A 23,717-nucleotide genomic window follows, 5' to 3' on the forward strand; every position below is an offset into this window, starting at 1 on the left:
GAGTGGCTGTGGGTTGTTGGCTCCTCAGTTTCCGGGAAATTGTCATCTTTAGTTCTGGATGGGATGGCACTGCCCCAGACAGACCTGTGCATAATCTGGGGGTTCTCCTGGACTCACGACTCCTGCTCGCAGAGCAGGTGGCAGTCGTGGCCAGGAGGGCCTTTGCTCACCTTCGGGTTGTGCTCCAGTTACGCCCGTTCCTGGAGCGAGAGGCCCTCCGAACAGTCACTCATGCCCTCGTCATCTCTCATATTGACTACTGCAATGCGCTCTACATGGGGCTACCCTTGAAGATTATCCAGAAGCTTCAGCTGGTCCAGAATGCATCCATGCGGGTTATTTTTGGTGCTCCTAGATGGTCACATATAATACCTCTACTGCACGAGCTGCACTGGGTGCCAGTTTGCTTCCGGGTCCAATTCAAGGTGTTGGTTATGACCTTTAAAGCCCTACATGGCATGGGGCCAGGTTACTTGACTGGCCTCATCCACATAACATCGACCCGCCCCACCCGGTCAGGCAGAGACGGCATGTTGTGGACCCCATTGATAGAGAATTCCATCTGGCAGGGTCCAGGAAATGGGCCTTCTCTGCAGTTGCCCCTGCCCTTTGGAACATCTTGCCCTCAGCAGTGAGGCAGGCGCCTTCACTTCCGACCTTTAGGAGGGTCCTGAAAACCTGGTTCTGCCATCTCGCGTGGGGCAGGCAGGTGGGCCACCATCCATGGGGTTGGCTTGTGCCTTAGAGCCCCTCCCACCTGATCAGAATTTTTAACCTCTTGGATTTTATACTTATTTATTGCATTTTATATCTGTAATTGTTTTTATAGATGTTAATTGTTATTATTATAGTCTTGATTTTATTGATGCTATTGTAAACCACCCAGAGTCCCACTTTTGGGGGAGATGGGCAGTAGCAAAATTTGAATAATAAATAAACTACGCTTCTTGTTGGAAGTGTTGTACAACATATGGAATTTTACTTATTTTTTAAAGATATTAAAGACAATGGAATAGAAGACTTAGACATTCATCAGTGTAAAACTGATAAAACCTTGCAAAATGTGAAGTTGAAGGTGTGAGTGAGAGTATCTAAGTGTGAAAAAATGTTACGCACTCAGCTCTGTACAATGAAGTTGAAAATCCACCCACCATGGCTATCCTTGAATTTTGTGTTTGTTTTTTATGTTTTTAAAATATTTTTATTGTTTTTAACTTGTAGTTTTTGTAGTGCTTTTATATTGTTTTTAACTGTTTGTGAGCTGCCCAGAATCATATATTTGAGATGGTTGGCTATATAAATTGATATAATACATAAATAAAGTTGAACGCGGCAAATGTATTTCCAAAATTCATCTTCTGCCTGTTCATGTAAAATATGAAAAAGACATAGATTTGGATGCTTGGATTCAAGATGAGCAAAAAGCCATCGTTTAGGTAAGCTAGGATGCAATTTTGAACATCCCCAGGATTGGCTTAAGGTTCTTTTCATGATGTTCCCAATTTTAGCTTCATTTGATGTTTCTTCATTTCTTGTTCATTTTTAGGAGCAAGAAATAACTTCTAATTCTTTTTTTCCCTCTCTCTCCCATCTACTGATTCAAGTCCCTGGAGGCATAGCTTCAGAGTCCCTCACATTCACCCCCCTGGAGGACATGATTTTTCTGAAATGGGAGGAGCCATTGGAACCCAATGGTCTCATAACACAATATGAGGTATGCTGTAGGATCATTTTGGGGAGGTGGGTATTCTGCATGTTTTCCCCTTATCTCTCTTACCCATCTGCCAAAGTCAGAAAAAGAAGGTTCCTGTAAATGCATTAATTAAATTTTTCTGTGAGTGTGAACAATAGTCTTGAAGTATAAGTGAATTCTTGCTTAGAGATATTGTATACATATGCTATAATAGAGATGATCTCAGGAGACCTATTCCATTCTATATGGAAGATAAGAGGGAATGCCAGTTTTAATAGGGTGTTACCACCCTGGGTGCATGTATGTATTTTACATTCTTGTAAGTGAAGTACATGCTGATTTTGGCTGATCTTAAAAAAGCTAAGTAGGGTTGGATGTGGTTAGTACTTGGATGAGCAACCAACAGAAAATCCCAGGGAAATTGAAGAAACATATTGGAGGAAGTCAATGGCAAAGAACTTTTATATTGTGGCCAAGAAGGCTACATGGACATGTCTATAAAGGCATCAGAAGTCAAGTTTGAATTGGAGAACTTAAGTGTATAAAAAATCTTGCCTACGTTTTGGGGCACCATTTTAGTCAAATATTTTATTTTGTGTTAATGGGCAGACAAATGAAATATTGCAGCCCTATTTCTTTTGTTCTTTTATCAAGTGGTCTTTCTGCAGAATTATGAACCGATTTATGATCAGAAGCAATGCTTCGTAAGTTTTATTTTCACCAGCTGTCATTGCTGATTTGACTCTATTAAAACAACAACAGCAAAAATAACAACACAATCAAACATCTCACCCAACCATCATCTACATTCAACATATCCAAATAATGGCATCAGCAGAGGGTTACCATGCCAAATTGTACTAATTGAAGAGACAGGCATATATCTACCCGGTTTCAATTGTACACACATAGCTGAATAGATGATATTTTGTGTGTATAATTGTCCCTCCTAGTTTTGTTTTTAAGAAAAAGTCAACACCTTTTCAAGGGCATGTAGCAGCTTTGGGGAAGAGTGTTAAACAGAAAAACCTTGCAAGGGAAAATTATCAACTCCTCTTCCCTGCACATTATGGTAGTTAGGGGATTCTGGGGTTTTGATCCCAGCAGATTGGGGTAAGGGCAGCAGGTTGAGGGCTCCTTCCCCCACCCCCCGAGGTTCATGCTTAAATGGGAATTTGAACCTAGGAACCTTCAAGCCTAAATTCTAAACACTATATAAAAATGGCTCCAGCTACGTTCTTGGAAGAAGGCCTGGTATTGGCTGCAGTAAATGTAGATGATTGGGCTGGGCTCCTCTGCATGTGTGATACCAATCTGGGAATGACCTTGGGAGACAGGAACAGCCACAGCCAGGAGAACGGTCAGACAAGAGGCAGCTGAATTCACAGAAAGAATGTGAGTGGAGCAAACGTCCCAAAAGGGACCTTCCCTAGCTTCTTGAGCTGTAAAGGTGATGAGGGAGAAATGTACCTTCAGACTTGCAAGATTCTGTTAATGTAACCTTACATAATGTAGAATTAGCCCATCTGGTCATGCTTCCCATCTGGACTACCTTGCAAGGCTGACAGCTCTGTCCCAAGCTTTCTACAAATGCTTTCTACAAATGATATCTGTGGAAGCAGAGCACAGTAGGTTTATTTCTCTACTACCATTCTGTATAACATTCTTCCCCAATCTGATGCTTCTCCAAATGTGTTGAGTTACAGTTCTCAACAGGCTCTTTTAAAGGAATCAGTGGGAGCCATTGCACCAGGTCCCACACACGGAAGGCCCACCATCCAAGATCATTTTCAATACTTGATGAGATCTAATGGATCAATACATTTCATTCAAGGCAGTAAAACACATCAGTTAAATTATAATGCCAAGAGCTATTTCAAATTGTTGGGTTTCTTCACGTACTCATGTTGGTTTTGGGGGGCAAAAACAGTGGAGAACATGACATGGAATGCAGTGAGAAGGAAATGGAAGGGGGCTCAATGAATATCCAGTCCCTAAGTTATCCTGAATAGGGACGCGGTGGTGCTGCGGGTTAAACCGCTGAGCTGCTGAGCTTGCCGATCGGAAGGTTGGCGGTTCAAATCCGTGTGACGGGGTGAGCTCCCGTTGCTAGTCCCAGCTCCTGCCAACCTAGCAGTTCGAAAACATGCCAATGTGAGTAGATTAATAGGTACCGCTTCGGCGGGCGGGTAATGGCGTTCCGTGTAGTCATGCCGGCCACATGACCACGGAGGAAGTGTCTACGGACAAACGCCGGCTCTTCGGCTTTGAAACGGAGATGAGCACCGCCCCCTAGAGTCGGACACGGCTGGACTTAATGTCAAGGGAAACCCCCCAAGTTATCCTGAACTTGAAAAAGGCCTGAATTTCCAGATTTCCTACCCAGTTGTCATACACCGTGGGAATTCTGGGAGTTGTAATTCCCATTACTTGGAGGATGTCTGGCTGGGCAGTGTTTGATGTGGGGAGCCAAATATGATGAGTCTTTCATGAATGTTTTGCTCCAGGAATCCCTTAAGCCAGCCTTTCTCAGCTTTTTGGCCCTGGAGGAACCCTTGAAATATTTTTAAGGCCTCAGGAAACCCCTGCATGTTCAGGCTCAAAGATAGGCCAGCAGTTACAAAATTATTATATTTGTTTCATGTGTAGGCCTGTATATATGCACTAACAGAGTTCTTAAACTAAAAAATAAAGAATGAAACTTACCTCTTTAATGTGAAGTGGCTCGAATTCGAAATAATTTTGTAAATAAATTGTGATCTCCCAGGGAATCCCTGGTGACTGCTCGTGGAACCCTAGGGTGCCAAGGAAGCCTGGTTGAGAAACCCTGCCTTAAGCTGTAATGCCAGGTAGGGGGCTGGGAGGGAGGACAGAAACTGACCTCAGTTTCAAGGACCTGCACAATGATTGGGGAGGGCTTTGTCTGTCGGACAAGCACAGCAATAACTGATGGGGTTTTCTGTATTCTCAGCCAGGTGCTGAACAGAGAGTCTTTTCTTTGCTTCGTTATTGCTGTCAGACAGTTTTTGAATAGGCCTATCTCTGCGTGTGTTTTGGCTTCTCCCAAAGGCAGCCAGGCGAAACCTCCCCTCTCTCATTTGGCTTTTTATCCCATGCCTTTGCCTTCTCTGACATCAACAAAAATTACTGGAGCACAGAAACTGCGAGTGAGAAAGCTTGATGCTTATCTGCCCAGCTCTTCCCTGCCAGGCTGAAGGCTGCCCCTCGGAGAATTGACACAGGCTCTATTGTAATTCTGGAAGCACTTTTTTTCTTCTTCTTAATAGTCTTAAAGATTAAGGGCAACTTTATAGTTCCTTCCAAGCCTATTGTCTCAGCTGCAGAATGCGAGCTGCTTTTTGTATCTGAACATTCTCTCCAGCTCTCGCTGTGATGATCAATCAGCGTGGCTGAGAGCCAGTTTGGCTCATATGCAGGTTCTTCACTTTGATGGAATATTCCCCTCTACAAAATAATGCCCTTCCCATGGAAAAGTTGGCATCAGGAAGAAGAGTTCTAGGTTAATTTTGCCTCTGACCTGCTTGTTTTCTACGCCCATGGATTTTTTTTTTGAAAAAAAAACCACTTATATTGTATTGCAGCATCTGGTCATTGTTGAAGCAACATCTGGAATATACAGTTTATATATGGGTGGCTATGTAAATTCAACAAACAAATTGTGATTCTGCATTCTGATGATGTCTTAAAGTATACCCCTCTATCCTAGATCAGCTACCAGAGCATTGAATCCTCTGACCCATCAGTCAATGTGCCTGGACCACGACGCACTGTCTCCAAACTCCGAAATGAAACTTACCATGTTTTCTCCAACCTTCATCCTGGGACAACCTACCTTTTTTCAGTAAGAGCACGAACTGGCAAGGGCTTTGGACAAACTGCTCTGACTGAGATCACCACCAACATCTCAGGTAGGTTGGGAGAAGAGAAAGGGCCTTCTTTTTTCTGGGACATCTTGGCCTTGTTCAGAATTATGGAGAGTTTGGGTGCCTATTCTCTCTCGATTGCAGATTGTTGCTTTGGATGGCATAATGTGGTTCTTTACTTTCTTTTTAAAAAAAGGATGATGGTTTTCTGCTGACAAACAAATCCATTTTTGATTGCAGCATTATTTTATAGTTCCACGCCAGCTCCTGATGTAGAGGAAATTAACTCCATCAATTTTTCCCCCTCCGTTTGCACTTGGATTAATTCATTTGCACTTTCTGTTTTGCTTCTCAATTGTTGCTGTTCTTTTTTGACCCTTCCTTTGTATCCCATTCCTTTTTCTTCTTTGACGTTCAGGTGAAATCTCCTTCAAATTGAGCTTGACTCCTGATGGCTTCAGGAATGCATCCATGCAGCCATGTATTGGGATTCTCGGGATTCTTGGCAACAGTACAAAAGTGGTTTGCCTTCTTCCAGTATTTTTTATTTTTCAATTTCCCAGTCTAATCTGCAGCCCTGCAACTCTGTGGTGCTCTCTCATCCAGGCACTCACCTGTCCTGATCTTGCTTAGCTTTTGGACAAGGTTGCTCAGATGCTGCCACCTGTGGAATATTGTTTCCTTCGTAGGGCATTTGTGCAGGGTACGTATGATCACCCTTGTCTTGCATGCTTGGCATTGCAATTCATATGGGGATCACACTTGGTAGTTTGTAATGGCTTAGTAATAGAAATATCCCTTGTGATTATCAGAAAATGAAGGGAGGCCTTCAAAGATAGGGGATAGAGTCTCTAGACAAAGTTTTCAGAGGAAAGCATTAATATTCTCACTCTCCTAATTACACGTCTCTTCATTGCTCATCATCTTCCATGGCTGCTCTAACTTCCAATCTGGAAAAAAAATCCATGGGAAGTGTTTCCTTAGGATTTATTTTCTTGGGATCTAAGGGAAGCATGAGAGCCAGGTTGGCTGCAGAGCACAGCAAAGAGACTTGTACTGTGAAGGTAAAACACTGAGACCCATCTTTGGTAATCTCATCACTAAGTAAGTCCAAATCCACCCATGAGAATTTCAGCAAGACTTTCTCCCCGTGTTGGGGGGTGGGAAGGGTGAAGAATGATGATGATGCTATCGGTTCAATAGCAGCGAATTCTCGGTAATTCTACGGACCAGCTCTCTCCACATTTTCCAATCTTGTACGGCTTCTTTCAGTTGTTTTATGCTCTGGCTGGTGTTGGCTTTGATGGTGTCTAGCCACCATGTTTTTTGGTGGCCTCGTTTCCTTTTATGGCTGACCGTTCAGAGCATAACTGCGTTTTCCAGTGAGTTTGATCACATGACATGGCCGAAATAAGTAAGGCAGAATTTTGTGATTTTGCCCACAAAAGGGTGGGGGAGGGAATACAAAACAATCTTTTTTTTCCTTCAAGTTAAAGGAAAGTTATTTTTTAAAAAATGGAGAAGAAATTTGCCATCAGAACACTAGTATTTTGGTATATCCTTGTAATGCTGGCATCTTTCCATATGGCTTCCGTCTGATACTTAGCATTCTAGTGAGGACTGTGCTGAAAGCAAAGATTTTGACCCTGTACAGTCTATGCTATGAGCATGTTATGCTGTATGCACAAGGCAGGAGCAATAGATGTGGCACACAAAACTCTGTGTTTTGGCTCCTAGAAGTCTTCATTTGCATGGGATTGGGGTCTCTTGGGGTCTTGAGCAGTTTCACTGTGAGTACTGGCTTGCCAACAGGTGTTGAATGTCAACTGTTTAGGCTCCAATAGCGAGCACAGCTGAAATTCAACCCACAAAATGGCTCCATGTAGCATTGTCAGAAGCCCATCCAGGCCAACACAAAAAGCCTCTTCTTCATTACTATATCTCTTAAAACATTTCCAAGTAACTAAAATAAATCCATATAGCTCTTCCTCTCTCAGATGCCATCCATGCTCATCATGATTGCAGTGAAATGATGCATTCCAGCACTGAAATGTGAAAGAGTGGGTTGAGGGATGAGGGAAGCACATTAGCTCTTCTAGCTTGTTATTTTTCCATGTTCAGTTTTATCCCGGTCAGAAGGACTTTTCACTGTCGCACCAGAACACAGGAGACACTTCTGAAGAAATAAGGAAGGGTGAGGGCAGGGGATGGACTCAAAACCATGCAGAAGGCCACAGTGGGTAGTGAACTTTCCTTGAGGGGTGGCTATTAAACAACACTGAAAGTCTGTGAGAGCTCCATACACAGATAATTTATTAGTGAGGCAGGGGAATGGCCGAGTAAGGCCAGCACAGGTTTTCAAGGTGAACAAGATTGGGAAGTTCTACATCTAGGTCAACAGAGCATGGCGAAGAGCCACCTCATTAGCCAAAAGGTGTTGTCCCACCAATAACATCCAGGTAGAGAAGGAGTAGTTTACCAGTTGCCCAGTCCTCTCTTTGTTGCTCCAGAGGATGACTAGGATTCAAGATTCCTTCTCTTGAGTAAGGTTTCATGCTATCAGCCATGTGGAATATCTTGAGTTTTTTTGGATTATCTATTTTGAGTGGGAGCAATAATCTGGAGCTATATAATGCAACTAATCAGGGATTAAGGATGTGCAGTTCGTAATAAATCTGTTCCATTTTGCAATTTCTGTGGATAGGGCAGTCTTTCAGTAGACTTTTTGTTTTATTTGCAACTCTCACTATACTACATTTTTGAGAGAGAACATTGGGGATTGGGGAAATGGATATGGTGGGTGAGAAAAAAGCTGAATGTATCAGAGATGCAATATGCATTCTCAGTATAGTGTTTTGTTTTGTTTTTTAAACTCCCCTTTTCCTAGGCAACAGGAAAAGTACATATTTTTATTCCAGGTAGGTAACACCTTCACAAACACACATTTTTTTAAAAAATGCCATGCTTTATTCCCCAAAAGCTGCATACTTGTGTGTTGCGTTTAACATCACTCTCTGTGATATGGACGGGGTCCTTTTTGACAACTCTTTCAAATCTGCCCCCTCTAAAATCTGTAGTGAAATACTTTCATGTCTCAGGTCAAGCTGAGTTAGCTCCCCAGCCTCTCATAATTCACCAGGGTTTTTTTTTATTTTTTTATCGTATGGCATAGCAGTTCTAGCAGTTCGGTGTTCATGCTGCTTTTTTTCTTGCTGGGAAATCCTTGGGAGGTCCAGCAGCCAGATGTGTAGACTATTTAGCTGTGACAAGTCACGTTGCCTGGGGTGCACCACGAGGAGGCTAGTCTACATTGCGCCGAGTTGGGCTGAGAGAGAGGGACTGGCCCAGGGTCACCCAGTTGGCCTTCATGCCTAAGGCGGGACTAGAACTCTCATACCACGCCTGATTGGCTCTTGGGCTGAGAGAGAGGGACTGGCCCAAGGTCACCCAGCCGGCTTTCACACCTAAGGTGGGACTAGAACTCACAGACTCCTGGTTTCTAGCCCGGTGCCTTAACCTCTAGACCAAACTGGCTCTCACTCACCAGATTTCCCACTGCAGTGTAGAGCAGGAGTTTCGGCGCTTGAGCTAGGAACCCACAATGCTGTGTGTTTTGTTGAACTGACAGGGTCACCCTTTATCCCACTGTGCAGATCTCTTTAAATATGTTTCTTCCTGAAATAGATTCTTCATGCTCCAGAACCCCTCTTGCTTTTTCCAAGATACCCTGCAGTCTGAATTCAAATGGAAAACAGTATGCATTACAACCCTGCTGGATAATTTACTTGCATGGCGATCCAAAAGCCAGCTTGTTTACATTGCAGTCTCTCCGGTGCTGGAACACATTTCCTAACTCAGTGGAGCGGTTTTGATAGGATCTATTAGTGGGGGTGGGGTGGGGGGTCTGGGAGGGGAGAAATTGAATACTGCCATCCCCGTGTCTTGCTGGAAAGGGTCTTAGAGAAATGATTATCATCTGCATGAGTGGGAAATGTTGTCTTGAGGTGTAATAGATAAGGTGGATTTGCTGAGCGAGGGAAGTTTCTCTGTTTTTCATTAAATGGCACAGGTATGTGAGTGTGTGTCTGTGTGTGTGTCCCCCCTGTGCACAGAAGATGTTTTATTTAGGGGCATGGAACTATCTGGGTCAGTGGAATGCTTAACACCAAATAATAATAAGATAATGATGTGAGGAGAAACACACACACACACACACACATACACACACGAAGAAATCCAAATATTGGTTTGGACAATCCAGCTGCTGTATGTTTTTATTTTTATTGGTTTATATATTATGTATTTTGTGTTTTTTATTTGTTTTATTGTAAGTCACATAGAGTCACATAAAAGTGAGATGGGCAGCTATATAAATCAAATCAATCAAATCAATCAATCAATCAAACCCAGTATTGTCTACATTGACCCAGGCCATGGGTCTTCAGGCTCTCCTAGTGTGATGGAATGTGAGGATGACTTTGGAAGATGTGGGGAGAAGAGTTGCCACCTAGGGAATGATCAGATAAAAGAGAAAGGAGCCCCCAACAGAGTAATGGCCAGAGAAAGAAACTTAGAAAGGACCCACCCAACTATCCAGGCATTAAATCAGGAGGGTGCACTTTCATACTTGCAATGTCAGCCCTCCCAGGTAAACCAGACAGGAAACACGACCAGATGAGCTAATTCTACTTTATAGTAAGGCTACATTAACAGAAAGAGGGACGTGGTGGCGCTGCGGGTTAAACCGCTGAGCTGCTGAGCTTGCCGATCGGAAGGTCGGCGGTTCGAATTCGCGTGATGGGGTGAGCTCCCCTTGCTAGTCCCAGCTCCTGCCAACCTAGCAGTTCAGAAACATGCCAATGTGAGTAGATTAATAGGTACCGCTTCGGCGGGCAGGTAACGGCGTTCCGTTTAGTCATGCCGGCCACATGATCACGGAAGTGTCTGCGGACAAACGCCAGCTCTTCAGCTTTGAAACGGAGATGAGCACCGCCCCCTAGAGTCGGACACGACTGGACTTAATGTCAAGGGAAACCTTTACCTTTACCTTACATTAACAGAATCTTGCAAGTCTGAAAGCACATTTCTCTCACCCACCCTGTAAGTAGCTGTTCTGTTTTCAAGGTGTGGGATCAACACTGCATTGAGGAGAAGGAAGAGATTGGGTGGGAAAGGAGAAATAGTGGTAGAATAAAGAGGAGAACTAGCAGATGGATCAAGAAGAGGAGAAATGAGAGAACAAAAAAGGAGAAATAGAGGAGGAGCAAAAAGCAGAAGATGATAATGTTTTAGCTTGTGAAGGTTCGAAATACCCAGTGCAGACATTATAGAAAGAGGAGCATTTCCCAATAAGAATTTCAGTGTATATAATTTGGGCTCAGGTTTTTTTTTTTTTTGAGGTTCTGTTTGCCTGAGACCCATCTATTCCTCCCATTCAGCCATGGAATGGATAAAAGCAGGAAATGAAAGAAGATATGGGTAATGGGCTTGATGGTCAAACCACAGAATACAGGAAGGAGAGCTGTTTTTCCTCCTGCTGCTTTATGTCCATGTTCACACACGTTTTCCCCATTTTTTTGGATTAATCTGTAATTTAAGAAAAGCTGCATAAAACTGAGTGTAGCGACTTGCACATAATGCTGTGCAAAACTTTGTACATAAATATGTGTCTTCAAATGTATTCTCTCATTTCTAAACACATTTTTCCTGGAATACAAATACAAATGTAGTCCTTTTTTTTTTTTTTTTTTTGGAGCTGCGAAGTGCCTGGGAACATTTAGGAAGCCCAAAACCTCAGACAACCAACTTTTGATCCACACATTAGTCTGAGAATCCTGTCAAGTCTGCCTGCATTGGAATTCGTAAAGGTTATATTTCCTGTGGGTGGACTAGTCAGAAACACAAGAGGATCTTGGAATGTAAAAGATTTCTAATATTGTCTTAAATCAGTAGAATGTTCCCCATCCCCAACATTTTCATTTTTTGGTAATGGAGCCCAAAGGCCTTGTTCACTGTATGCAAAGCATATTCCACTATAGCATTTTCTGTTGACTCCTGGGAGAAGGGGGCTGTGGGCTGTGGGGAGGGCAAACGCCTCTCAGGAGGACGCAAAGCTGAGATGATTTAGAAGATTTGGCATTGCAGAAATAAGATTCTCTCCTACTCCCCCTTCCCACAAAAACCCATATCATGGGAAAAATTAGAGGGAGGAAACAAAACAGCCTGCCTCACAAAGGCACAAAACAGGGATTAATTGGGCTTTATTAACAAGCCATATAATACTTAGGGCTGTTTGCTAATGTCTGTGGTGTAGCTATTAACTGCGCTGAATGGGCTGCAATGTTTTTTAATGGGGAGCAGAGGAATTACAAGCCAGCAGGAGGTGGACCAGAGTGACTACTTATTAATCAGGGCCTGCAGGCTCTTTAGGAAGGGAGTGTGAGGGCAGGGAATGTTTTGAACGGGCCAATGAATTGCCTTGCTGTCTCCATGGAAGCTCAGCCCCCGGGTAACATATAGTCCACTTAGGGGAATCTCCATACTACTGTTTGCTGGTTAGCTTCTTTTTCCCTACAATTGATGGTGGGTCTGCTGCCCTTGTGGACCAAAACGCCATGGCCAGGGGACTGAAGATCTGCGTACCATCTGGCCATTGAGCAATGGTGGGCATGTCCCCCAAGGTAGACACTTTCTCATACATCTTTTTTAAAGAGAGTATTTCATTGCAACGTGTTGAGGAGTAGAGAAGCAGGAAAAAGATTATATTCAGATTCACCAATTAGTTCAGGGCAGTGTGAATTGAGGTCAGCTCATCTCCAAATATAAAACAAGTACGCTTCTCCTGCATCTTGTTCATTTATTAGTCCAGAAAGTTGTTCCTGGCCTTGTTTTCCATTTGTCCTACTCTGTCAAAAGCAGGTCTAATTAATGTGTCCTTTATGTTTCTTTCCTTTACCTCCCTTGCATTGGAGGAAAGGACTGTGGAATAACCACTGTTTTTAGAATAATCAGTGCAGTACAGTGCACATGTAAAAGAAAAATACAGTAGTTTCTCTTGCTGTGAGCTAAGGACATGAGTCTGTGACCATTAATAACAGCAAGAGATGGAACTATAGGGGAAATGTTCCATTTATATGCACCATGCACTTTCCCCCTTTCCCTCAAACATCCCCATAGAAATTAACAGTTACATATCCCAAAAGGAATTACCATTTCCCACAGACATGGTAGATTATTCATTCATTCATTCATTCATTCATTCATTCATTCAATTTATATTGCCGCCCATCTCAAACTAGTGACTCTGTATTGGAATAATACTGTATTGGAATAGGGCAGTATTGTACAGATGTTTTGGAGAGCACTGGGCCTGTGCAAATCAGACAGAACCCCATTTGAATCGTCAAATTCAAATAGGCACTTTTTGATTTAGGAAATCAGTCCAACTCAACAATTTGAACTGGTTTGGAAAATCGATTAGTGGAGTGGTTGAATTAGATTGGTGCAAACTGGATTTCAGAAATGGCTGTTTGGAACAACTCAGAAGCTTCTGAATTGTCCACATCTGTTTGTAATTATCTGATTCTACTGTTTGTTTTGACTTCTTGGTTCAATTAAGAAAGGTGGGTTTGATGGAGAAATCTGACTGGATACCAGTCAAATTTTTGTGCAATCCCGAGTGAGCAAATGTTGAATGGATGAAGGTTGGAAGCAGGCAGAAACACTTACTATTCCTCCTTTGCCATTATATCTATGCTGCCTATTAGAACCTCTTTGATTCTACAGTTTGTTTTGGCTTCTGAATTAATTTGAGAAAGGTCAGTTTTTGCTATTTGACTGAATCACTGTTGAATCCACCTACTGCGTTGAATCGCTATTGTATGCCATCTCCCACAACTTGGTTCTGTTGAAATGACAGCACTTTTTCATAGGTGTTCCAATCTTCTTGAAAGCTCCTTAGATGTACAGAATGGTTTTCCTAGTGGCAGGGGCATGATATCCGGACTTGCCTCCTTGTGATACTTTTTATTATCAAATGTAAGGATGTGAAAAAGAGCCAGCCACAAGGCCTTTTTTGAAAAACCTTCTCTTTCATACGTATTTTGAATGGGATTTAATGCGGAAGTGGATTGGGAGTGACCCTAGGGTCGCATGCAGCCATCAGCTTAATTTCAAATTGATTTCTCAGAAAGTGAGCAACCTTGACTGCTGAAAAGATTGCCTGCCTGCCTTGCAGCTTGCTGCTTGGAAGAGACTAAAAGGTTGGAGTTATAAAGGAGGTGTTAATGTGTGAATAGGTGAACCTGTCTACCCAATAGAAGAAAATATCTGTAGCTCAGGGTTGAACTGTGGAGTCCTTGGTGGTCTCTGAGCTTGGTGGTTTGCTTGCAGACATTTCATAACTTGACAAGGTAACATCGTCAGTGCGAGGGAGCGTGGGGTTTGCTCCCTGTTTATATACAGTAGCTTGCCCTGATGGTGTTGGTGTGGGTCTGGTTTCTCCTTGGTAGTTCCTTGATTAGGGTATTGTTTTCTGCTTGATTGTTCGCTAAGAAGGAAACAAAAAGACCAGAGCACATCCTCTCCAGCAACCAATACCCAGATAAACAGAGATTAACACCAGACAAACAATCAAGCAGAAAACAGTGCCCTAGTCAAGGAACTACCAAGGAGAAACCACACCCCCACCAGACTGGCAGGACAGGCTACTGTATATAAACAGGGAGCAAACCTCACACTCACCAGCACTGATGATTTTACCTAGTTGGGTAGTGAAATGTCTGCAAGCAAACAACCAAGCTCAGAGAGCACCAAGGATTCCACATACCCATCTACCCTTTACTCTGACCCATCCACTGCTTACCTCAATGCTGCCTACTATATAACCTCAGCAGTTTACTCCTAAGGGAAAAACACCATGGACAGGAAAAGATTTGTTAAAGCCTGACTGAATGTGAAGTGAAAGGTAATAATAACAGTCCATAAACACAATGCATATGGATTGTCATTTCTCATGATGATGATAATGATGCTTACTGTTATTACTAGGACCGCTTACTACTACTGTAACTTACAATTGGGTGTCCGCAGGATATGGTAAAAAAGTCAAGATGGTGGCTGCGATGGTGTGCTTGAAACCCAACAATGCACATTAAAAATGAGAGGAATTAAGTCCCATTTGATTGTTGCCTTTTGCTTTGTTTCAGCACCCAGTTTTGATTATGGAGACATACCTTCACCACTGGGAGAATCGGATAGCACCATCACTGTTCTCCTGCGGCCAGCACAGGGCAGGGGTGCCCCAATCAGGTAGTGATAATAATACATTAATGTAATTTGCATTTGAATGGAGAGTTATCTAATTTCATATTTTTAACAATGCAATTATTATTTATTTCACAATATTTATAGCCCATCCCATTCCTAGCAGGTTTGGGGTGGAGGCGGGGGGTAGATGTTCAACAAAGTGAAAGGAAACAAAATTGAAAGCTCTGAACACAAAATTAAAGTATTTTCATTATAAAGAGTCAGAATAACAGGTGCCCTTTGAACTAAACTAATAGCTGAATGCACGCTGGAATAAAATTGCTTTGGTCTGCTTATGAAATGCCAACAAGGTTGGCTTGGTGAGCCATTATTGTTTGAAATTCATGGTCCTCTGAGTCCTAAGAAAAGATATTATGGAATGCAGTGCGCAATATGGATATATTTTTGAAAGGAATGTAAAAATGTAAAAATGCATTACTTTAGGGAGAATTGTTTATAAAACTCTACACTGAGAAACATAGCAAAAAAAGGTCTCCACATTTAGAGAAATGCGCAGCATTTTTGTGCAGACTTTTTTAGAAAACCTCTCTAGTTTGACAAATGGAGCTTGACATATTTGCAGAAATAAGAAACGGAGACTAACCAAAATTGACAGGCTGGCCAATCTGTATAAGACAGCCAATCTATGCAATGGATCATGAATTTTGTTTGAATTTTGAAATAAGGTTATTTTCTTTTATCAGGGGGATGAACTGCATTCCACTGCCTCCTCTTTCCCTTTTTCGTCTTCTCTTTCTCTGCTTTCTAAAAATGTTAATTGCAAAGTTAAGCTTGTCTTGCCAGGCTGAAACGCCGCTTTTTTACTGAGATACCTGCATCTTTTGCTTCGCAGATAACTTACAGGGAAGGGATTCATAGGGGAAAACTGGGCAAGTTGAATATTGTACTCTTGATGGTATGTTCCCAAACCTGAGTTTAAGGAAATGTTTTGGGAACTTCAGCATTACCTCTACTTTGTCCCTCCATACCTTTTGGAAGTCTGGGTCCATGAGTTTCGAACGTGTGGCAGATTTTCTGCATGTCCAGTCCTCATTTCTTGGGACTACTGAGTTCTATGAATACTTATCTTCTAAGACTTTGGATGATTTGGAGGAGAGACTTGGCTTGGCCTAATATAATTTAATGAATAACATTTCAGTGATATCAATTGTGTAAGAAAGGGAGAGATCAGTATCTAGGATTGCACTTCAGACAAACAACCTATTGGGATCCTTATATTAAAACAAAATATTTCATGTACGGTCAGAATTCAAAAATTATATATAATATTTGAACAGAACAGTTCAGTTGAGATCTGCATATGTGAGTCTGATTGGGATAAACTGTAGGGGTGAGACAGACATACGATTTGCATTTTTATTCTTTTTCTTATTTAATTTGTTTCTTTTATTCTATTTTGATATACAGTCTTATTATTATTCTTTATTTATATTCTGTACCTTGATATGGCCTAATGGCTAATCAATAATAAACTAATCATAACACTTCAGTGGGTGTTCAGTGGACGCCCATCAGGAACTAGGCTCCGGTTAATTTAGTGATCAAGATAAATAAAGGAATATGTTAAAATTACAAAATGCAATAATTTAACATGGTAATTGTTTTAAAATGCATTAAAACAAAGGCATTGACATTTTTTTTTTGCAAGAAGACTGGCATAGAGAATCATTTGGCCCAATTTGTGCTGTCCATAAATTGAATATCTCTACCCAGAAATCACCATCATCATCATTTTCCTTTTGTTTTGCTTTGTTTTTGTGGGACACACAGTTGTTCCAGCCTCCACACCTACAGTAGGTTTATACTATTTCAGATAATAATATGGACTGATACTTTTCATTTGAGCTAGCCAGTTAAAACATAATCCAATGAGCTAGTTCAGTATTTTGGATTCCCCCACCCATTCCCACTGATTGAGCTGTAGACTTCAGTGGAGAGATTAAAACATGCCCTTAAGAAAGTGAAGGTTTAAATTCTGCCTCCAGGCCTCTTAGAGTACTTCCCTACATAGATGCCTCTGGGTCCTGGGAGATGTGTGGGGGCTAATTTGACGGCCTTGTGTCACACTCATGCATAGCTTTGTTCTGGCAACTGCATGAAAGTAGCTTGTTGGCACTGAAGACCTCATTCAGGCTAGCACCTGAATTATACCACTGAGATTTTGTCATGAGCATTCACTTCCAGACAAAACTGAGGGGTGTGACTGTTACCTTGATTCATTTTCGACTCTTCAGAGTTTTTGTGTCCCAGGCCATGGAAAAGAGTAAGGCATAATCCAGCCCATCCTGTATACTCCTTTCTACCTGTATTTTTGTCTCATTCAGGGAGGAAAACTCTTGGTTTTCTTCTTTGCTTTTTTTGAGCTGACAGTTAACAAAATCTGTGTCAGTGTGTGGGACTTTGTCTGGAATTTAAGTGGCTACCTCAGACACATTGCTAGTAGCTGTTCTGACTGAGGTAGTGGGGAGGAGAGAGTTGCCAAAGCTCCTGAGTTGGGAGTGAGAACCTTCCAAAGGCCAGGATTGAACTGTGTGTTGTGCTGATGGGTTGCGTCATCCACCCTGAAGAGTGAGCACTCTTCCTTAGCGGGTTTTCTGGGCTCCTGCTTGGAGGAGAGATCAAGGTTTGAATGTGTTGCGAACAGCAAGGTGGGAGTTCCCTTTCCTTTAGCTTTTGGCAGTGAGGAAATGGCAGTCAGCATGATCCAAGTTTAGCAGCTGCCTTCTTATCAGTTTGGTTGGCCAAACGCTGTATCTGTCTTCCTTTGGGAGCCATTTCTGGTCATTCAAAGATGGAAAACGGATGACAGCGCATCTGCTTTGGTAAGTCATTGAAACAGATCAGAGACTCTTCCATAATGAAAATGGTTTTGGCCAGATCCTTGATGTGTTACTAGCTGGCCCAAGTCAAGGCAAACTGCAGGAACCCAGAAGCTCCATGAATGTATGTTTTCTTCTGGTACATTCACATAATGCAGGAGGACCTTTTCACTCTTTTTCTCTTGATAGGACTATTCTCTTGAGAATAAGAGGGTACAGGGGCCCTATTTGGCAATAGTGAGTAGAGCTTTAACAAGGGGTACAGGTAGAAGCAAAAGTAGATGAAACCACCTATCTTTTTTTCCTTTTCCCATTCTATTTCTTCCTCACTACAGATTGCTCTTGACAAACCCCAATTTATGGCTTGCAGAAAGCTTTTGCCTTTAGTCAAGAGCTGTGTGAAATTAAGTTAAGGGTCCCAGGTTGACACTACGTATCACTGACAATCATGATCCCATTGCAGAATTGAGGGAAAAAGCCTTATTGCTAATATTGTTTGCAGGGGAATGCTTGTATGGAAGAAAGAGGACAAATTTATTTACAAAGTTTGCAGGAGGAGTCTTTTTAATAGTAGCATAAGCATTCCTCCTTCCATCTGACTTTATGTTTTAGTGCTTCTGCGGGTGGGGAACTTCTTGGAGGCCTCAGGCCAGCAGAGCCATGTTTATTTCATAGCACGCCACCCCCTCCAGCATCAGAATAATCTGGGGCATTCTGAGAATCAAAAGTGTATCTTTTTCTTTCCTCATCCTAGAAGTTTTACTGAAGGTGGTTCCTTTAGAGACAGTGGAATGGTTTATCATCCACTGCAAAATAGATCAGAAGATAGACAATGTGGATTTTGAAAGAGCTGCGTTTCCCCCCCTAAAGTACCAGCAGCACTAGTTTAGGGTGGGCTTCACTTAATGTCACCTCTTGTTTTTGCTTTCTCTTCCCAACCTTCTCTGCTTCCTGGGTCCTCAGCACCTATCAAGTCGTTGTGGAAGAAGACAGACCTAAGAAGATCAAGCGGGAGTTAGGAGGCCCAGAATGTTTTCCAGTGCCACTCACATTTGATGATGCCATGTCCCGTGGCTTGGTTCACTACTTTGGAGCTGAACTGTCCCCAAGCAGCCTCACAGAAGCCAGGCCCTTCACTGTAGGGGACAATCAAACGTACAGTGGTTACTGGAATCCTCCACTGGAACCCAAGAAGGCCTACCTCATCTACTTCCAGGCTATGAGCAATCTCAAAGGGGTGAGTAGCAAGCTCTGAGTACTGATTTGTGCAACTCCATCTTTAAAATATATTCATTTATATGATTCTTTTACTTGAGCATGACTGTGATTTTCTATCCAAGGGTGAGATGCACAGCGGTTTAACTTCAACAGTCTTGAAGCAGCAGGTGTTCCCAACCACTTATTGAACCATGAGATGATCTCCTAACATTTAGGATTATAATTAAGGGATGGAATACTTTGTGTATAGAAGATCCCAAACTGAGGTGCTTCCATTTCCAGTTTAAAAAGACTAGCAAATGATTGAACTTCAGAGTTTGGAAAACTGTTGCCAGACAATCTAGCTAAGTGGTTTAATAATTTAACTTAGCAGTCTTGTATGTTTGTAATGCAAGGGTCCCATCTGCACAGTTTGGTGGCTCATATATATTATTTATCCATGGTATGGGCTGCCTGTGTAGGAACCAGTATATGTACACATACAGGCAATGTGCACATTGGAGGGTCTTAAATGGCAATCAAGAGCAGCCTACCAGACGTCATCCTGATCTCATTTAGTTTTACCAGGATAAACAATATGGCTCTGCAATCAACTCTAATCCAATATGAAGTTGAATGATTCAATCTAATTTCACAATTTGAACATATTTAGAGATTCAGTCAAATTGTTTTTAAATCTTTTATAAGCTGCAGGATCTCTGGCAGAGCACAGAATTTGTATGCAGGAGGAACATCTCCAGGCATACCATCTCCAGTTAAAAGCATCAGGAATCAGATGATAGAAAAAGCTCTTGCTGCTTATTAGAATAGACAACATTAGGTTTGATAGACAGACAGCTTGGCGTGATATAAGGCACGTGTTCTTATCTTCAACTTTATTTTAAGGATATTAAATACTACCTCATCCCTTTTTTCTGCAGAATCAGATTTATCTCTATCTATCTATCTATCTATCTATCTATCTATCTATCTATCTATCTATCTATCTATCTATCTATCTATCTATCTACCTATCCATCCATCCATCCATCCATCCATCCATCCATCCATTAATCATTGTTCAGCATTGTACCATGCAGGTTTTGTATATCTGTCTGGAAGTAAGATCAATATTGAAATAAGATGTGAGAACAGCTGAATATCACAAAACCATCCAAGGGAAGAAAGTCATCCAAAGATGGAACAAAGTGGTCTTTATTTTGTTTGGTTTTGTTTTTTGTGCCTTCAAGTCAGTTGTTTTTTGCCTCCTGGCAACTGCCTGGACATGTCCGAAGAGTTTTCTTGGCAAGATTTTAGAAGTGGTTTGCCATTGCCTGCTTCCTAGGGCTGAGAAAGAAAAACTGGCTGAAGATTACCCAGCTGACTTCATGCCTAAGGTGGTACTAGAACTCATGGTCTCCTGGTTTCTAGCCTGATACCTTAACCACTACACCAAACTGACTCTCTGGTCTTTAGTTATGGTTGTGGCTTAAAACTATCAAGAAGCTATCTAGTCCATTTCCTTCCTTCCTTGGGCAGATGGTCATCTTGTGCTTCCAAACCTACTCAGTTCTTTCCACGTCCTTTACTGGACATGGCTTCCAGACCCTACGCTATCCAAGTTCCATTCTTCAGGTTTCATACATGTTGTGAGCCATTTGGAGTATATCCAGAAATCCCCTTATGTATCTATGTATATTTAAGCTAAAAAGTTAACAACAGCTTGTTCTTAACCCTGGTTTGGTTTCAGCAGATTATTCTTGAGATTCCGATTGTCTCTTCCAAACCCAAGTTGGTAATTGCTGACAGACTGTGCTGATTTCATGGCCCAGATTTAGGAAGAACAGAGCAGCTGTAAGGCTATGGGGTTGTTTTCAAAAGACTGTCACTCTGCCTGGGATTCTTTCTAGCCTCTTCCTTACAAATGCAGTCTGGTTGTCTTGCAGTTGGCATCAAAATATTCCCAACGGCCCAACAAGGAATCTTAACACTATGAGTTGATGGAAGGGACATTAAGCAAAATGATGAGTATTGGTTTCATTTCCCCCACTTCCATCTGCAGTAGTGGCATTATTATATCATTTGGCAGGCAGGCAGGCAGGCAAAGTGGAGAATGCCTTTGGGATTAGTTAAGATTTTGAGGGAAGATCTGGACAATGGGGGATAGAAAGCAGATGATAAGTGGATTTTCTTGCCTTGGCTGCTGAGCAATCTGTTGAATATCTTGTTGTCAGTACTGGCCATGGAATGCCATCAGCCTAATAGTGATATTCCCCACCCATAGGCTTTAATCCCTGGTGGTGGTAGCAGAGATTCAGTGTCAAATGGCATATCCATCTTCAGATGTGTCTGAGATAACAAATAACAGAATTGTGACTGAGATCACAGCATTTCCATTCATTTATGTGGGATGCTCTGGACAAGGGTATGTTTGATTGCTTGCCAAACCCCCCACCCTGCCTTATACCAAGCCAGACCACATTCAGCACAGCATCGATGGTGGGTCTCCAGAATATTGAGGAAAGGTCTGAGAATGATTTTTATCTCAGGCTGTCGAGAAGTAGTAGAGTCTTAAATGTTTTCTGAATCCACCCCCCCCCCTGAGTAATTTCACTTAGTCTAAAGAGCAAAAAAGTATTTGCAAAGGAAAAGGCAGCATCAGTGATCAGGTATGAGGTGTCTGTATCAATCATAGTTACAATATTCAGTGGTTTGTAGCCACCCTGGAGAATTGTATGATATCCAAAATGTTCATCCCCCTCCTCAAAAAAAAAAAAAAAAAGGAAAGAGTTCTCTATTATTATCTTCCTCGTATGCTCGTAATAAAGATTTGATTTGATGTCTTCCTCTTTCTTCTTATGGAGCATAGCAAGCAGAAGAGGGTCTGATAAAAACTTGCCTATCTTTTTCTTCTTTTGTAGGAAACACGGCTGAATTGTATCCGAATAGCTCGGAAAGGTAAATATTCTTATTTGTTTATTTGTTTATTTGATTTTTTTTTATCCTGCCTTTATATTTGGTCAATTCAAGGTGATGCTCCCATCTGCTGTCTTCCCCATAACAACAGTCCTGTGAGGTGGGTTGGGCTGAGAGAGAGGGACTGGGCCAAAGCTACCCAGCGGGCTTTCATGCCTAAAGGAGGGCTAGAACTCAAGTCTCCTGGCTTCTGGCCCAGCACCTTTGCCACTACACTGAACTGTCCCCCTCCTCCTCCTCCTCCTCCTCCTCCTCCTCATGCTTTGTGAAGTCTTTCCATTTCTTTCCCAACATCATGCCTATTAGATGTGCTGGACCATTGCTTTCACCACACCCAGCTGCATCCTCCCTTTCTCCCCTCCCCTCCTGAAGTCTGAATGTACAAATCCCATTTCCCCAGACATAGTCCAGAATACCCCAGCAGTCATCTGAATGGCTCTCCAGGGACACTGGAACAACAAAGACTCTTTTTTTTTTGCTTTTTGCTCCACATACAAGGCAGCCTTTGGAGAAATTATTACACTCTAAAATCCAGCTGTTAAAAGCAATCTATAGTAGCAATATACATCAAGAATGGGCAATGGTGGGGTGATAATAGAAGATGGGCAGACTATGTATACATGTTGTGAGGGCAGGATTTTCTGGTGGTGGTCCTCTAAATTTCAGAGGGACATTTTATAAAGAACAAATAGAACAATGGTGGAAAAGACCTCCAGGAGCTGCAGAAAAGGGATTCAGGACCACATGGACTTCTGAGCTTGTGGCTGCCAATTCCTGGTGTACAAGGTGCTTTACAGATTACCATATGCCATGGGAATAGATCTCTGCCTACAAAGACTTTGCTATCTAAATGCCAGCAGAGGATAAGACAGAAAAGAGCAATACAGACAAAGGTAATCGAGAGTTGCACAAATTCACTGAAAGATATTGTGATGGGCAATGGGCCTTGTTTAATGTTGGGTTGAGATGGCTTCTTTTTTTCAACCTTATTCTCAGGTTGCTTGAGAATTTCTTTCTGATTTCTTCTGGTAGCTGCTTTGAATTTACTTGAGGGAGATGGCAGAGGATGCTGCTTGCGGTCTTTTCCCATGTTTCTCAATCTGAACAAGCCCAGTGGGAGGAGGTCCCTCCTGATCATGTCCCATAGGATTGAAGAGAAGTTAGGGATGCCAGGGAGGCTGCAGAGTGAGTGTCAGAGAACTGTACAATGGAAGACAAGATATGTACACATAGTCATTGGTGACCTTGTAACTAACTGCAAGATGCCAACACTCCAGCCATGAAAAATTCAGGAAGATTCTCTTTCCCTTTGAAATTTCAAAAACAAATTATCTCATAAATTTGAATGAGAATGATAAAAAAAAAGTGCAGGAGATTTTTCCTCCCTGGACAGCACTACTTTGCTTGAAAAATGAGTGGACATTGCCATATCAGGTTACTGACAATGTGTTCTCTCCAGAATAAACCTTACATGCTAGATGAGATCTCTGTTACTTAAGTATGAATCTTTATGTAGCCCAAAACAGAATCATACAACTTTAGAAGGGAGGGTTGATGTGGTGTATCTGCCAAAATAATCTGATATGGGTTGCGAATGCTTAACAGCCAAGCAATGTTGACTGTACATTAGGTTGTGGATCCTACTTTCTAGGCAAAATGGTTGAAAAACTGGCATTCTCCTGGGACACAGTCACACTGAAAACTGTTGGGGGAAAGACTTCTAAGCATTTGCAATTTTTTCCTGGATCCCAAAAGATAATCCTTTGTGCCAATATGCACAAAATGTAGTGTATGTAGATAGCGTGCTGCATATCGTATCTG

At 42.0% G+C, this 23,717-nt stretch overlaps 1 protein-coding gene across 2 annotated transcripts in view; it reads left to right on the forward strand.

Moving 5' to 3' along the window:
- Nucleotides 1-23,717, forward strand: part of PTPRU (protein tyrosine phosphatase receptor type U) — a 339,403-nt gene that overhangs the window by 217,803 nt on the left and 97,883 nt on the right. For both annotated transcript variants that reach the window (XM_063312343.1, XM_063312344.1), the window contains exons 9-13: nucleotides 1,605-1,714; nucleotides 5,421-5,622; nucleotides 14,784-14,886; nucleotides 18,687-18,960; nucleotides 21,842-21,878. In XM_063312343.1, coding sequence (XP_063168413.1) covers nucleotides 1,605-1,714; nucleotides 5,421-5,622; nucleotides 14,784-14,886; nucleotides 18,687-18,960; nucleotides 21,842-21,878 — 726 coding nt within the window. The remainder of the gene's footprint in view (nucleotides 1-1,604; nucleotides 1,715-5,420; nucleotides 5,623-14,783; nucleotides 14,887-18,686; nucleotides 18,961-21,841; nucleotides 21,879-23,717) is intronic.

Source organism: Candoia aspera, chromosome 10 (genome assembly GCF_035149785.1).
Source record: "Candoia aspera isolate rCanAsp1 chromosome 10, rCanAsp1.hap2, whole genome shotgun sequence".
In the NCBI taxonomy this organism is placed as follows: Eukaryota; Metazoa; Chordata; class Lepidosauria; order Squamata; family Boidae; genus Candoia; species Candoia aspera.